The sequence below is a fragment of the Ananas comosus genome, linkage group 16 (assembly GCF_001540865.1).
Source record: "Ananas comosus cultivar F153 linkage group 16, ASM154086v1, whole genome shotgun sequence".
NCBI classification, from domain to species: domain Eukaryota; kingdom Viridiplantae; phylum Streptophyta; class Magnoliopsida; order Poales; family Bromeliaceae; genus Ananas; species Ananas comosus.
This window is the reverse complement of record NC_033636.1, coordinates 462,844-480,962: the sequence shown is the minus strand read 5'-3', so window position 1 is coordinate 480,962 and position 18,119 is coordinate 462,844. Positions and strand designations below refer to the sequence as shown.

Below are 18,119 nucleotides of genomic sequence, written 5' to 3'. Positions count from 1 at the left end.
TAAACACTGCCTTAGATTATTCTGCTCCCCTCTCTTTTTTTTGTTGGAAACCCATTGGCAACATGTTGACATGGTGGTTATACTTTATAGCCCACAAATTCCCTCAACATCTCTCTCTCTCTCTCGTTCCCTCCCTTTCTCCTCCCAATGGGCTAGCAAATCCACAACGAAATGGCGAAACTAATTTGGATCCAAAGGGCTAGCAAATCCACAACAAAGTGGCAGAACTGATTTGATATTTTCAGAACCTTATGTTGAACTTATATCTTTGTAATCCAAATATAACCAAAGAGCAACTAGCCCAAATTAGTATTGCAAACTTTAAAACCTGTCCAAGTGCACACAAAAGAGATCCTATTACTAGTCATATTTAATTGAAATGCTTTTGTTTTCAATCATCCCTACTTCCTGTTCACGAGAAGAAAATGCCAATTCAAGAAATTTTAATATGTCTACCGCAATTAAAAGACGACCAATTTATAGTTTGATTATGAGGATCATTCATTCCTATGCGAAACTAGTTTTTAACACGTATAGCACCAAAGGACACCAGATGAGCTCTCTCTCTCATCCTCTATTGAGCCCCAAAGTTGAATTACCCACAATATAAATCACCTTATCGCATCCTTAAACTTATCACAGAGAAAAAAAATTCTACCAAAATAATGCTCACAATAGCAACTTCAACACCCCCAATCCAAACACGATGTGATAAAATCACACATACAGCATCAAAACCACCATCAATTGAGATCCAAAAGTTGAATTACCCACAGCATATTGCATCCTTAAACTTGTCACAAAGAAATGATTCTACCGAAATAATGCTCACAGTAGCAACTTCAACACCCCCAATCCAAACACGATGTGATAAAATCACGCATACGGCATCAAAACCACCATCAATTTAGAGATCCAAACATCAATTGACATCCAAATAGAATGGAAATGAACGATCGAGAAGGATTGCAATACCTTGAGATAGGAGAGCTTCACGCTCCCATAAACGACCCCAAATGCGAACGCCGAGGTCCGAGCCACCTACATAGATTTCCAATCACAGATCATCGTAGAAAGAGATTGAGATCGAGAGAGAGAGAGAGGGGGGGTGGAAGCTTACGAAGGCGAGGGTGCTAACGCCGGAGTAAGGGCCCGGGATCGCCATGAGAGGAGGAGGAGGAGAAGAGCGGCGAAAACTAGGGTTTGGGAGGGGATGGAGGGAGAGGGAGAGGGAGAGGGAGAGGTAGAGAGCGTAATACTTTTTTATTGGGCCCGGATCATATGTAGTAATTGGGCTTTTACACAAATTGGGCCCAATAGAGCATAACTAGTGCACTACACAGTTTTATCCGAATCCGAACCCGAAGCCAAGCCGAACAGAGCGAATTTACCCGATATTAGCCGAATATGGCTTTAGATATGCATATCAAAAGTAAAAACCCGACGGATATAAATTCGAAAATGGATTTTGACTGCATCCAAACCCGACCCGAACTTGAATTTATTTTACATTATATATAATATGTATATATAAAAATTTGATGTTATATTTAAATTTATATTTTAAAAATTTAGATTTAGTGTAATATATTTTGAAATATTGAAAAGATAAATAATTATTTTCAGTCGAATTTTCGGGTTTGGAGTCGGGTTCAGATTCGGGTTTTTAAAAATCTGCCTCTTATCTGACATGTTGACAATCCTATTATTATCAAATATATCCTTCTAAAAATTCAAATTCTTTTGCCATAAATCTTTAAAATAAAGGTTAATAATAAAATGAGCTTCTGCTTATATACCCTTTGCTACTATTCAAATTTTTTAAATTTACCCTTATGTTTTCAAAATATTCTTTTAAATCCCAAGTCCCATTAGTGAATCCTAGGGTTAGGGGTAAATTTGAAGAAATTTTCTATAAATCAACAAAGACATTTTCATCTACCAAGGGTATTTTAGATATTTGAAGGGTATATTAGATATTATTCCTAAAATAAAGATACAAAAGAAAGAAAAAGGAGCTTTTTACCAGTGTATTTAAAATAAAGGGTAAATAAAAAATTTCGCAACTTTAAATATGTACATAGACAATTTTGTCCTTTTTTTTCAAAATTTCCTCCACCTAATACTTGGAATAATATTCAATATATCCTTCAAAATTTTAAAAATATCTTATTTATCCTCGGAGGATTAAAATAGTCCTATTGATTTTAAAAAGTTCCGTCAAATATTCTCATTTTTTTCCTAGAATTTACTTATGGAATTAGATTTTAAAAGAATATTTTGATAATTTCATAATAAATTTGAAAATTTTGAATAGCAGTAAAGAGTATATAAACAAAAGTTCCTATTTTATAAAAATATATCACTACCAATCTGTACACTGCAAACATTAAAGTTATAATTTTAGATTAAAACTATTAATTTTGTTAAAAGTACTGATTAAAAGTAGCAGAACATTTATTCAATTTATTTTAACAAAAATATTTTATGAAAAATGTAAAAATGGTAAGTAGAAAGTTGAAAATAACTAATTAAATAGAAGTTTTTAGTGACTCTATTAACAGTAAAAACCAAATATTAAAATATAAATCTAGATGTTCAATTATGAAATTTTAAAGAGCTAATATAAAATACAAAAAATAAAATTTAAAACTAAAAAAAAAAAATCAAATGATTGGGCCTTTTTCAAGCAACGTTCCGATGAGTGGTGACGAACTGATCGAGTAGTATTATTAATTATTAGCAATGCTTTTAATAATCAGTTCAATCAATTCATAATTTATTATTAGATAATCTTCCGTTGTTGACATATATTTAAAGATACTTGTAAAAGTACCAAACACTTGGTACTTATAAATTATATATATATAACGTACAAGATATAAAAATTTTATATATCGGAAGAAATATTTTATTTACTTAATTTATCTTTCAAGTATCTTGAGTTTTGAATTTTTAAAAACACTTTTTTTTTTATAATCTTATATGTGAAGTCGTTTAGAATTTCTATGCTAATAATTGGCAATTTCCCTTCTGCAGTATTTTCTTCTCTTTAATATATATAAACAAAACAGTACAATTTAGTAAAAAAAGTTTAGTTGACGCATTCTACCACAAAAAAAAAGAAGAAGAGTAAAATATACATTGAATCGTTGGTGTTATCCATCAATTTCAAAAGCTCAAATACTAAAAATACACAACTAGGTCACTTAAAACATACATATTGAATGCTCCCGCTACTAAGTGTGAGAGTTTCAATTTTGAAACGATCCGACCAAACTCATGCTACTTCAGCATGACTCAATCCAACCCGATCTCCCGCTATTTCACACTTTTGAGTCGATACAACTTTTAAGTTACGTCTTTGAAGCAAGCAAATTGCGCATACAATTAAGCAACCGTGGCAGGATCAAAATATATAAAGACACATGCATGTATGCGTGCACGCACAAGAGAAAAGGAATTAACAACTCTTCTCTTTCATGAAGAACAGATGAACAAAGCTCATGAAATAAAAACACAAACATACACACACACATTATTTCACAATGCCACACAAGCACACATTAAAACAGTATATCACCTCACCCTTTCCAACTCATACAACTTTTTGTTACTCAGAAACACAAACATATACACACACACACACACACCCACAAGCATATTTAATTCAAAAGGCCTAGTACGTATATATACATATATGCATATTTATACTGACGTGTGTTTTCAGTGATGGCCAGGGAGCTTCTCCTTGATCTTCTCCATGAAGCCCTTCTTCTCATGGTGCCCTTCCGCGGTGGCGGTCGCTGCAGTAGTCGTCGCTCCAGGCGCAGTATGTGCGACGCCGTGCTCCCCTGTCGCCGTCGTTGGCGTCGGCTGATGGTGCTCGTCGACGTTCTTGTGCCCTCCAGGCAGCTTCTCCTTGATCTTATCCTTCAGACTCTTCTTCTTCTTTCTTCTTCCTCCTTGCCCGTCGTCCTCAGAGGACGACGACGACGACTATCATGTTATTCAAAATATCGATTCAGCAAATAAAAAAAATAATGTGCACGTTTTAGTCTGAAAAGTACTATTCGGATGAAGCTGATATTTTATTTTATAGTATACATATATATTTTTCACAAAAAATTTTATTCTCAGGACTAAAATGTAATTATATTTTCTTATACTTTTTAAAAGTGATATAAGGGCCCATTTGAATTTTCATTCGATATATAACTATTAATACGTGAATTACATAAGTAATCAATTACCGAGCTGGAGCTGGAGCTGCCGGAGCGGTGCAGTACTATGCCGTGGCGCTCCTTAGTCGTCTCGTGCCTGCCGCCCTCAGTCGCAGTTGCCGCCGCCCTTTCCGCGGCAGTGGTGGCCATCGACCCGTAACCTCCGGTGCCCGTCGGGNAAATGGTTTGATCATAAAGTAAACTATATCAAAAAAATATAAAATTTTATTTCTAAAAACTTTAAATACCTAGGTCAATTTTAACGGTGTGAATCATTGATTTGAATACCCTAAAATCGAAAATGAGACTATAGTACCGGAGCTCCGGTGCTACAGATAGTATAGGAGACAAGCTCATAATTATATATATATTATTTATATATATATATATATATATATATATATATATATATATATATATATATATATATGCATGGGAGATGTGTATAAAAGGATAGATGGTGTCCACGTGGGACGAGGGACGTGTACATGGAGTGGCACATGCGCATGCATGAGGGGTGACACGTGCGAAGGAATCGATATGGCGTGTGTAATTTTGTTTGCCAGCTTCGGGAATCGGGAGGGACCGGAATTCTCCAAAAAATTGGATTGCAAAATAAATAAATAACTTCCGGTCAGTTTTTATTGAATAGCAAATTAGTATGGTGCAATCGGTTCGCTTTGGTTCGATTTAAAAAAAAAAATTTAAATTGAACTAAATTTTCGTATGGTGCAATCTGTTAGATTTGGTTTGAATTTTAAAAAACTTTTAAATTGAACTAAATTTTTCAGTTTGAAAAAAATTATAATAAATTCGATTTCGTAGGTAGCATATAGATTGAACCAAATTATTTTATTTGGTTTTGATTTGATCTGGTTTTTGATTTGAAGCCAAAGTAGGAACACTGGTACAAATTGGTATAGCACATTTTAAGAAAAATTATTTTTATTTTGAATAAAGCTGCACCTTTGGCTTCTAACATGATTTTTTTCACTTTGGCCCACTATTTTATATTTTGAATAATACTTTCCGTATACTCTACTAGGAGTGCACATTTTACACTCAATTATTTAGAAATTTAAAATTCTCTATACAATTTTTAATATTAAAAAAAGTTGATAAGACAAATAACTAAATTTTGACGTTTAAAAGGCTAGAGTGTAAAATTTACACTTAATTTATAAGGGCACATGTAGGATTATTCTTTTTTTTTTTTTTGGCTATCGGTTAGGTCCCTAACCGTTATATTTTGTTTCAATAAGATCCTAACCATCTAAATTCACGTTTATTTTGATGCAATATATATCTCACATCAACTCCAGAAAGCCCCGTTTATTCATATAGATCGCAATTTATTTCACCGTACATCTCTGTATGATTCAAATTCAAGATTCGAATTTGAATTCTATGGAGATGCAAGTCTTGCAAAAGATTCTGAATTTGAATTCTATAGAGATGCAAGTCTTGCAAGGAGGGAACCTATATCTAATAATGCTCTAAAGGTTAATCAGAGTTATGTAGTAAACACTTAATCCAAGTGTATCAAGTGTATCAGTTGAAGAGAAAAGCACAAAGGTCTCCAATATAACCACACCTTTTTTTCTTTCAATATATAGAAATTGAAAATCCGAATTTCCTACGCGCTCAAGATCGTATAATATCAAGAAAAGTTTACAATAACAATCTTATGCAACTCTAAAGATGAGATAAATCAATTTCACCAAAAATATCAAACACCATACAAAGAAAAATAAAAAATTATTACCCAAAGCCAACTTACAATGAATGTTCACAAGAGAGGAAAAGAGATAAATTAGATATCACCCATCTTAAATCTAGCAGAATTTTATAAATAAATTTTGGACCATCCTTTATACTTCGCTCTTGAAAGAAATACCACACAAGAAAATGAAAGAGAAGAAGCTATTTTTCTCACTCACGCTGACTAAACTCATGTGCTTCAACTTGACTCACTTAACCAAAATAAGCCACATGACGCGATCTGACTCAAAAGAAGAAAAAAAAAATCTATTTAAAAGATCAAATGGGCTCCTATATATACACTTATTAATTCTACTGAACCAAAACAAAATAAAAAATAAATTACCACTAATTTTTAACTTCAACAATAATATGTGTCTATGTAGTATGAACTAGTCTAGTGCATTTATCTGTAGTTGTAGTTGCAGTCTCGTTGGTTACTACTTCACTAATATCTTTAAAGAATACCCTATTTGAGTTGAATGCTAATAATTTGAATATTTTTTATACAAAATATGAAAGATTACTGAAGCATTACAAATTGTGAACCAAATGGACCCTTAATTTAAAATAAAAAATGAAATCAAGATAGTAATGAAAATAGACTAGCAAAGAAAACTGGAGGATGAAAACTCCTTATTTATTTGATTCATAAGAAAAATCAAAATCAAAATCATATTCAAATTAAAACTTAAAAAATTTAAAATTGATTTAACTTTTAAATTTTCAACGCAAACTCATAATCAAAATTTAAATTTAAATATGACTTAAACTTAAAATTTAAATTTACAAATCTTTTTCATATTATGCATATAAACTCTTTAAATATATTTGTAAGTAAAATATGTTTGTAAAATATATTTGTAAAATATGTTTGTAAAATATATTTTGTANTTAAATCAAATTTTTTCAAAGATTTGTCATTATTTCTTTCAAAGAGCATCTTACCGATGCTTCCATGGCTAAAATTTATCATTATTTCTTTCAAATAAATATAAATTGCCATTTTTTTTTCATATTATGCATATAAACTCTTTAAATATATTTGTAAGTAAAATATGTTTGTAAAATATATTTGTAAAATATGTTTGTAAAATATATTTTGTAACAATATGTTTGTAAGTAAAATATTTAAAGAGTTTATATGCATAATATGAAAAAAAAATGGCAATTTATATTTATTGACAAACAGTTATTATTTGATTTGTAAAAAAATAATATATTATATAAAATGACCTGTAAGAAAATTAATATATAAAAATTTATAATATTTGAATACAGATTTGTTATTTCTAATCCTAACCACAACCGACAAAATTGCCTATGCCAGAAATCAACCATTAGAAATTATAAAATAAGGTACAGATTTTTAATTTTTAACAAAAATATTAATTAATATAATAATATTTTTGTTTCATTCTTTTTCAAAAAATTTTGGAACAAAATTATAAAATAAGGTACAAATATCATGCGTGGCCCAACTTGCGCCCTTTGGACCAATTTAAGCTGTAAGTCGGAAAATTCCAGTTCGGCACGACAATCCTCGCGCCCTAAGATATTGCTCGTGGCAAATATTGTGTAACGTCCCAGACTCGTCGCAACCCGCCGATGACGAGAATTTGCCAAGGCGTGGACAACGACGAGGATGATGGTGACTCCCAGTCGCGATTCTGAGATAATTGATGCTAGAAAAGGTAAGAGAAGAGAAATGGGGGTAGAGAGGGATGAGGAAATTGAGATACAGAGATGAGGATTGGGGGATTAGAAGTAGGGAAGAGAAGAATTAGGGAAGAGGAGTGTAGGGAAGGAGAAGAAGTTGGGGAAGAAGATGTTAATTTCCTTTCATTGATACCCTCACAACATACATGGTAATCAATTTGCATGAAGTACTCCAATGGAACCCTGTTTGATTGGTATGGATTCTACTGTGCCTTGATGTTTGACTTCTTTGATTCTTTTGATTTCTGAAATGTGGTTTTCTACTAGCCCTATTTTCTCCCCACTTGGCTGATGTTTTTGCTGTTCTGTTGGTTATATGTCTTCTTTTGTATAGGGCATAAAAATATTTGTTTGGCCCACAAGATTGTTTGGACTAATATGCAAAAGAGACATGGATACTGAACTATTTAAAGTATGAATAAAAGGTTTTCATTGGACAGAGAAGCATATATGCTTGTGTTTCATGCATGCATGCATGAAACACATGCTGCCATGGTTGTCAAAAAGCCTATATATAGGCTAATTAAGAAAAGTTGACAATTGAAGTTGCAAACTTCAATTATGCAACTGCATCCATGGCTATAAAAGGCCTCCAATCCACAGATAAATGCACAAGAAGAAGCACAAGCAACGAGTGAATTAAGTGAGGTATTAGGAGAAGCCTGAAAACTTAATTAGTAGCTTGTTAAGTTTCTCTTTTTTTTTTTGTAACAAGAGAAGGGTGGTAGTAACCATAAGGCTCTTGTATTAGATTGAGAGAAACATAAAGGTGTGGGCTTATATTTTTCGTTTTCTTCATATAAAGGGTACATCTCTCTCGCTCTTCCCATGGACGTAGGCCACTTGCCGAACCACGTAAATCACCGTCTCTTTTTCTGTGTATTTCTTTTCTATTATTTTTCGCTATTTTTTTGTTCGTATATTTTTGTTGATAGTATATGCAGGACGATCCTAAGTCCCAACATGTTCAACTTGTTTTTACTCCGCTTTTGAATGGATGGTGCACTACGATCTTTTGTCTTGATTGGTTTCAGATTTGTATTTGAGGTTTTCTATTTCTTCTATCTGTTGGGATTTTTTTTTTCCTTACTACCTGGCTATAGCAATGCTGTCAAGGTCAGCCTATGATGCTCACATGAGGCTTGGTTGACGTTACAATCAATGGAATAGCAACTATCTTTTACTACCCTTGATACAATCCAGATTGAGGCTATTTAATATAGTGTACGTAGCTTAATTCCGAAATTTTGGAGGCAACTAGTACGAAATACCAGATGCTCACAAGGTGTTTGATGAATTGCTTCACTGTTCTTCCACTTGTTAGCTTCAGATTTGCCTTGATTCTGCGGAATCTACTTGCGGCAGTCGCTGTTGCAGTTTCCTGGGTAGGGATCTAGCAGATTGGGAAGCTATTCGCCCACTCCAACCTGTGGTTCTAGGCTCCAGTTGGGCCTAACAGCGAGATCCTTTGTCGAGATCCAAGCGAAGTCGGTTCCCGCAGCTCGGATGCTTTGTCGCGTTGCTAATTCAACGATCCAAGGGATCAGATTCAACAGTGCGACTACACTACACCTAACCCTGGGATCGTACCGCTCTGATACCAATTTGTAATGTCCCGGACTTGTCGCAACCTGCCGATGACGAGAATTTGCCGAGGTGTGGACAGCGACGAGAATGATGGTGACTCAAGGATTGGGGGATTAGAAGTAGAGAAGAGAAGAGAAAAATTAGGGAAGAGGAGTGTAGGGAAAGAGAAGAAGTTTGGGGAAGAAGATGCTAATTTCCTTTCATTAGTGTCATGATATAATTTATTACTATATACTAAAGTCCGTGGAGTTAGGTTCATGTATTGCCACGTGTCCCTTTATGAGTTAGGTTCATGCATTGTCACATGTCCCTTTATTACTTCCAGTGCACCTGGTGCACGGTAGACCGTACACCTCCTGCAACGTAGACCTCCTGTGTCCTGATGCTGCTTTTCATGCTCCTGGTGCACCTTCTTTGCATATATTTTTTCTTATATTAAAAGAGAGCACGTACCCCCAAACCCTCTCCTTCTCTCTCCCCTTACCTATGTATATAGAAAAGGGAAAACTTCAAAAACCCTCCCTGTGGTTTCACACTTTTTCATTTTAGTACCCTGTGGTTTAAAGTTTATCAAGTTAGTACCCTGTGGTTTCTCACTTTATCACTTTAGTACCCTGTGGTTTAAAGTGTATCAAGTTAGTACCCTGTGGTTTTGCACTTTATCACTTTAGTACCCTGTGGTTTCACACTTTATCACTTTAGTACCCTGTGATTTAAAAAACCACAGGGTACTAATTTGATACAAATTAAAATCACAGGGTACTAAAGTGATAAAGTACAAAACCACAGGGTACTAACTTGATACATTTTAAACCACAGGGTACTAAAGTGATAAAGTNTTTAGTACCCTGTGGTTTCACACTTTATCACTTTAGTACCCTGTGATTTAAAAAACCACAGGGTACTAATTTGATACAAATTAAAATCACAGGGTACTAAAGTGATAAAGTACAAAACCACAGGGTACTAACTTGATACATTTTAAACCACAGGGTACTAAAGTGAAAAAAATTAAAACCACAAGGGGGGTTTTTGAAGTTTTCCCTATAGAAAATTTTAAATTTCTCAACTACGTAAAAGTAATTAATATTTCTATTCATAATTAATTTTAAATTTAATACATAAGAAATCAAAATTATTAGATTTAAATTCCAACAAATGTGCTATTCAATCTCTTATTTTAAGTGAGACATGCCTTAGTATGTAGTAATAGATACTATTTTTCTTGATTAAGTAATAGATACTATAAATGTGCATTTCAGCCGACTCGAGAATAAATTCAGGGTAGTAAGGTTTCTTATCATAATTTAATATGGGGCTAATTAGTACATTAAGACATAAAAAAAGTTTAACTTAAAATAATAGTTTATTAAAGAATTAAAAGAAGAGATTGAATGAATTTAATATAGTGCAGGTCAAATAATTAGTATCTTAATTTAGGCGCCTGGAGAAATGTGCATATCCTAGAGAAATGCACTCTTGGATTTCCTTTTTCAAGCAGATACTTTCATAATTCAAAAAAAAAGAAATTATAGGTTTGGTAATTTTAAACTTTTTTACAACAGTTCCTTCTTTCAATCCTGTATTAGATAGATTGTCCTTTGAAATTTTATTTTTAATTGATTCATTTCTTTTAGTTCATGGTTTGGATTTTTCTTTCCTGACAGCTATTTTTTTTTTTGACACTTGGAATTTTTTTCGCCACTTGTGTGACACCCTAATAGTCCCACATCGGATGGGAATGGGGTTGTCATTGGATTTATAAGAGACTTAGACACTAGTAATAATAACTGGGCTTAAGCATTTTGGGCTGTTGACTGGGCCCAACGAGTTATTATTGCTAGTGGGCTGGGTCGTTACATTTGGTATCAGAGCCGGTTCACCAGCTGGACATGTGTGGCGAGTCTCGGCTGAGCCAGGGTCTGGATGACGGGCTAGCGAGACGAGTCTCACATAGCCTGGTGATCTTGGGCTGTGTGTGATTGGACTGACGAGGACGTCAGGACCTTAACGGGGGGAGTCTGTGACACCCTAATAGTCCCACATCAGATGGGAATGGGGTTGTCATTGGGTTTATAAGAGACTTAGACACTAGTAATAATAACTGGGCTTAAGCATTTTGGGCTGTTGACTGGGCCCAACGAGTTATTATTGCTAGTGGGCTGGGTCGTTACAACTTGCAAGCTTTCTATGTTGACACCTGCAAGTATTTTTTCCTACCTGTCTTGCTCACAATTTTTTACCTCTTTTGCTAATTCAAAAAATAGAAAAATTACCATTTATATTCACCTATATATATATGGTAATTTAAAACTTTTTTACAGTAGTTCTTTCTTTCAATTCTGTATTAGATAAGCTTGCATGTTTTTTTTTTTACAGTTTTTTTTTTTTGACACTTGGATTTTTTTTCTCCACTTGCAAGCTTTCTATGTTGATACCTGCAAGTGTTTTTCCCTACATGTCTTGCTTACAATTTTTTACCTCTTTTGGTAATTCAAAATTTTAAAAAATTACCATTTATATTCACCTATATATGTTTGGTAATTTTAAACTTTTTTACAGCAGTTCCTGCTTTCAATCCTCTATTAGGTATATTGTCCTTTAAAATTTTATTCTTTTTTAATATACATTTAATTGATTCATATCTTTTACTTTTGGCATTTTGTAAATTTAACAATTGTAATATAGTGAAAACTATTTGTTAAGTAAAAATAAATTATTCATTACGAAGACATTCTTTAATTCATTGCAAAATATGTAACTAATTTTTTTTTCCTATTTTTTGTTCTTCACAGGCCTCTTTGGGAAGGAAGTTTAAAAAAGAAGGTATAATATGCACCAATTATTTATGTGATTTTAGTTTTATTTTTCGTTTTTGTTACTTAGTATACATTGACGTTTATATATTCCTCCTCCATAGAAAATAAATAGGTGTGTGATGATAATTTCTCTTTTTTTTTTCTACCAAAATTTGAATATGTGCTTCATAATATTTCTTAATAATGTTTATATATTTTAATTCGATGTTGTGCTTCTTTTGTTTCGTTATCCATACTAAATTTTCCATGTCAGTTGAATAATATGAATGTACAACATGCGTAACTAATCCTTGGCTGGGCCTTGTGAATTAAGAAAAAACTAATATTTAGGCATTTTTTTTGTGTCGCAGATATGTCGGTCGTAAATATTTGTTGACATGAAAAGAGAGTTTGGAGGGTTCTCAAAATGACACGTCCCCAAAACTCTCATTCTCTCTCCCGCTTTGACAGCTATATTGTTTTTTGACACTTGGATTTTTTTTTCGCCACTTGCAGGTTTTTTATGTTGACACCTGCAAGGTTGTTTCCCTACATGGCTTAGTTATAAATTTTTAACTTCTTTTGGTAAACAAAAAATAGAAAAATTATCATTTGTATTCACCTATATATATGGTAATTTTCAATCATTTTACAGTAGTTGCTTCTTTCAATCCTCTATCAGATATATTCTTCTTTAATTTATATCTTTTAGTTAGTGACATTTTGTAAATTTAACGATTGTAATATAGTGAAAACTATTTGTTTAGTAAAATAAATTATTCATTACGAAGTCATTAAAACATGTAACTAATTATTTTGATACTCTTTTTCTTCCTATTTTTTGTTCTCTGCAGGCTGGTCAACTAAAAACCTACAAATCAAGTAACTACTTTTTACGTAATATTTTCAATTCTCGATATTATTTGCACGGGTCGACAAAAAATGATCTGAATAGACGTAGAAGAATAATAATTTAAAAAAATAAAAAAAGAGGATATGTATTTTTTGGACAAACTAGCCTAAAAATAAGTGTATTACAAATTTTTCCTTTTTTCTTCAGAAAATATTGAAAGTTTACGGAACCCCAAGAATTTAAATAAAAACTATCAAATACCTAAAGATAAAATCTGTAAAAAATTTTATATTGTGAAATCAGATGTTGATACAAATATATATTTAATGTATATATTTAATAGAATACTATATTTTATAATATAATTAATGATATACCTATTGTATCCGCGGTAAAGTGCGGGTACATCGCTAGTATAAACTAAATGTCATGATATAATATCTAAAATGAAAAAATAATACTAAAAATTCACAAAAACAAATACAAAAGATAAAGATGTCAACACAATGACATCATTTTTTATCCCCGACATCTTCTTTTCCAAAGTTGGTGAGCCCTCGAAATCGGCTACCCGAAAAATCAAGAAGCTAATCAGATGTATAATACGAAACGAGATAACATATAAATTATCAAAATAGATCTTAAAAAAAAATATTATTTTATTTTTATATTTAAAAAAAATTAAATATCAGTGTAGATCAAGACTAGTTGAAAATGATAGATGAATTTATCGGTCCACTCTTGTAATCTCACTGACAAAAATAAAAAGAGTTAGATAAACACCGTCATACAGTCTGATCACATCCAGCTCTACCGCTTTTTAAATAACTAGCACCAAAATAAAAAGATTAAACCAATAAAGAACATATTTATCTACATATTGAATTTTCTACTCTTAAAAAGAATTTTGTGCATTAAGCAGAGATGAAAGCTGAGATAACGAATTAATAACAACACTAGTGAAGATGTCTCACCCCCAAAAAACTCTTAACTTTCTCTCCTTCACATTAAACTAAAGTTTGTATAAAAAAGAAAAAAAAGGACAAATTTTCATCCATTTTTTAATAACTCTTTAGTGAGTTATTAGTGCAGAAGATTCAATTAAAACAAAACTTTTAACTCAAAGAATTTTAATGTCGGAAATCTCATCTTACTTTTCATTATTTTAATGTTGGAAAACTAATTTTAATTTTTTGTTTTTCACTTCAAAAATATTTTAAAATTTCATCAACCTTCGCAAGTTCCGAACATCAACAAACCATCAAAAAAGCGACAAGACAAAATTTACCTTCTCAATAAATTGAAAAACTTTCAAATGATATATTCCAATACATCTACATGTCCAGAATATAAATTTATTACTTTCATTCTTAACCACGGCCAACAAATTTACCTATGCAAGAAACAAGTCATTAGAAATGATACAATTTAACAAAATGCTTCCTATTAAAATTATCACAAACTATCAATTTATAAGTGACACTGTATAAAAATATTTTGAACATACCCGTATTTCTTAAAATATATCCACTATCTGAAGGCCATATTGTTGGATAGAAATTGAGTACATAGATCACATATAAAATTAATTTCAATAACCTCTCCATCCATATTAAGAAGCGGTCCCCCAATTCCAGACAACAACATAAAAGAATTATGAATTCTATTGTATAAATACATACGTGATTCTGCACATGCATATGTAAGCAATAGAGAAGGGGTAATTACCTCATAGATTCTGCAGTTTGCGTAAATAGCTCGTTGCAATTAAGACGGCAACAATCGGTACTAATGAAAAAAGAAGAACACAATCATTAAAAAAAAATCAACATATATAGAACTATCGAAAATCCGTACTATGTGATTGTGCATAAACATATAATTACCATATTCTAAATTTTATAATAAATAATTAAAATAAATAAAATTTTAAATTTATAATAAAATATTATTATATCTCACCTGAATATGCCGGGAGCGATCATAAGTTCATACCGCTTGTAAGGACTGAGATTTTTTGCAGTGTAGCTAAACTCTCAGTTGACGATGTTTTTGTGTGTAATTTAATTACAAAAGCACTCGTCAAGTTTCGGGCGAAATCGAGTTAAAACGAAAATTCTACTCGATTTCCAAGTTTCACTTAAAGTGAATAGTAACTCGATTTTCCGGAGAAGCCACGGTGAGAAGTTGGCTTCTGGCTCGTACCGGACTCTGTTCATAGTAGTCCAATAGCTCGTTTCGACCGGGTCAGCTGTTCTGGAGCTAATGACGCTGACGGATTTTGAGTTCGACGCACGGATTTCGAGAAAATCCAAAAATACATGTTTTATATGTATTTATGTGTAACTGTGGTTTTTTCTATTCTGAAGAAGCCGTTGGATTTGTCGTTGCAATCCGTGGTCGAATCAAGACGAAACGAGAATGCCAGCTTTGTGTCTCCGAGGGCTGATCCACCGGTCTGGCAATTGCCGTCCAAATCTGTAACGGACGGCATCTCGGGAGATCGCGCGTTGATCAGAAAGGAGGGTTGGTAGTGGCAACAGATTTCGCCGAAGTCGCCGTATTTTTAGTGTACGTTTCGCGAGGGATCGCACAGTGGAGGGTCGTTCACGCCGTTTTAGTCGTTCAGGTGAGGCTCGGTATTATAATTTCGGTGTTTGGCTGGACCTTTTTTGCCGATAGTTGCGCACTTAGTATATAGTTGATTTAGCGGTTTGTCTCCCCTAACCCTAACTAGCCTTGCCCTAAGCCCCCTACGCCTCCCACTATTCCCCTGCTCCTCCTGCGCGCGCCCCGGCCACCTGAGGCAGCGCCGGCGACTGCGGAGCTCTTCTCTCCATCTTCTCCATCTCTTATCTCTCCTCCTTCTCTCTTCCTCGGGGTTGTGTAGAAGGCCCGGCGGCTGCGCCCCCTGCAGACCCCTCCCGGACCGCACCGTGCTCTGGCCCTCCCCGCGACCGCCGCCGTGCCGGGGCCGCCGCTGCTGCTCCTGCAGCCTGCTGAGCCCAGGCCGGGCCTGGCACGAGCGGGTTGCCGCCCCAGCCCGCCAGCGCGCCGCCACGCTTTGGAAACCTCCCGCAGTTCATCCCCGTGCCGGGCGCCCCATTTCCCACTCGCACCGCCCGGCGCGCCGCCGCCGCCGCCTTCGGCCGCTGAGCCGCCCAATCGAGCCCGAAGCGAAGCCATTGTGTGCGGCCTTCTTCCAGCGCCGCGCACCTGGGCCACCCCGTGGTAACTCCCCCGACCTCTGCCCAGCCCGCCTCCGCGTCCGAGCTCCCCGGCGCCGCCGTGGGCCGCAGAACTCTGAACCGATCCGATCTCTGCCGGCTCGTTTGCTCCGCCGCCGCGCCGCCGCTTCCACCGACAACGAGGTAGCACGGAGTTCCTCACCTCCCCTCACCGACTCAGTGGCCCGCCGCGCCGCCGTGCCGCGGAGGCCGCGCGAGCAAGGTTGCTCGGCCAAGCCCGAAAAATAGGGCTTATTTGAGTGGGTTGTTTGTGTTGCGAGCTTCCCCGAGCTTTCCCGATTCTCCTACGGAAGGGTAGCAGATGACCCTTGCAATGTGCTGATCATCGAGTGCTCACCTTTTCGTCGGCGGAAGGAGCCGCTTCCGCCTGTTTCGGCGAGTGTCGCTCCGTTTCAGCCTTTTTGGCTTTTCGGTTTGTGCTGTTTATCCGCGATCGAGATTCCTGATGCTCCTGGAGGTGAGCACGGTGATCGTTGTAGTCAGTGCTGATCACAGTGCTCACCTCACTTTGATCAGAAGTGTCCGGTTAGTTCTGTGCAGCGCGGATCTTCCCTGATTGCGCGTATTCGCCCTGAACCTCGGGTTAGCTCCCGTGCTTATTCCCACAGCGAGCCGCTTGTCTCCGGATACGTGAGCATCGGACTCCGGTTACGTCCGAGACCTCGTCAGTTACGTGTTTCTCTGCGAACTTTGAAAGTCACTTGGTTTGCAGTGAACGAGCCGCATTGCATCACTCAAATTATATAAAATGATGATTTATATGTAATTAGAGGCGTCTTTTATGCAATTGTGCTCTTGCGTGGCTAGCTGTGGGCAGTGTGAAGAGATTTGTTTGATCGCGTGGAATGTATTGTCCTGGTCTCGTTAGCTTTATCGCGGAAATCGGATAGGTCGATTTTGGTGCGTTTTCGGCAAAATTCGCGGAGACGCGGTTTCAGGTTCGGGATCTTTTCCGACGCAGCCTATTGGTTGCTTCCGTGCTTTTGTCCCCCGCACTGGAGTGTGTGGATCTGGCTCACCATCGTCATTTTGTGGCGATCGATCGACCGAATAGGTGAGCGACGGAGGTTCCGGACATGTCGAAATAGACATCTTCGGGAACCCGGATCCGTACGATTATCCGCGTATGATCGTATTGTTGTGCTGACCTGTGTGTTCGCTGCAAGGCATCCAAATTGGAATGGTTTTGGGCAGGGGTGATTCGTGGTCACGATCGGTGATGTTCGACGGACACTTAGTGAAACCCGACAGCGTTCCGGCTTGGTTTTCGGACTTCCGGTGCATCAGTGAGTTACGGTAATCGGTTTGGGAAATCGATTAAGCCGGATCCGTGTGGTTTGTGAGTCCGTGCCTTTGGCGTTAGTGTTGGATACTGACTTGGTGGATCGTTCTTAGCGTCCGTAAGACTGTGCGGACCCAGTGTTCCGACGCCGATCCAGTTATAAAATACAGTGACAGGTGGGTGCTTCGAGCTGGGTACGTCGGCGTGAGAGCGTCTCACTCATTCTCCCTGTTTTTTATTCCCGTATTATTAGTCTCACCTGTCATTGTTTGCATTGTCTTTTCGTATATCCGCATACCTCTTTGATTGCACATTTTGCGTTAGTAGTTATAGGACATGTACACAGGTATGCATTATGTATTTCAGTATCTCTGTGGACTTGGGCCAGGCCAAAACATCGACTTCTTTCGTGTGTTTCGATTTGTGACGAAGGTTTGGCGTTGTACCCCTAGCTTCTATTTCGTTTGGATTGTACGCCCTCGTTGTTGGCTTCGGACCTAGCACCGGCCTTAGCCGGGTTTGAGTGTTCTTTGTTTGAGCATTACGAGCTGTTTTGTTTTTTCTTTTTTTTTTTTTTTTTTTTTAACTTAGTCACGGCCACTTGGGTATTCTGAACCGATCGTTTGGCCACCGATCGATCTCTCTCTG

General features: G+C 36.0%; 1 protein-coding gene across 1 annotated transcript; it reads right to left on the bottom strand.

Annotated features, from left to right (window-relative positions):
* LOC109722558 (late embryogenesis abundant protein-like) lies at positions 3,727 to 4,373 on the bottom strand. Its single transcript, XM_020250652.1, has 2 exons — positions 4,254 to 4,373; positions 3,727 to 3,999 (listed from the first exon to the last, which is right to left on the bottom strand). Exons 1-2 carry the CDS (start codon positions 4,371 to 4,373, stop codon positions 3,727 to 3,729), a joined length of 393 nt encoding a protein of 130 aa, XP_020106241.1.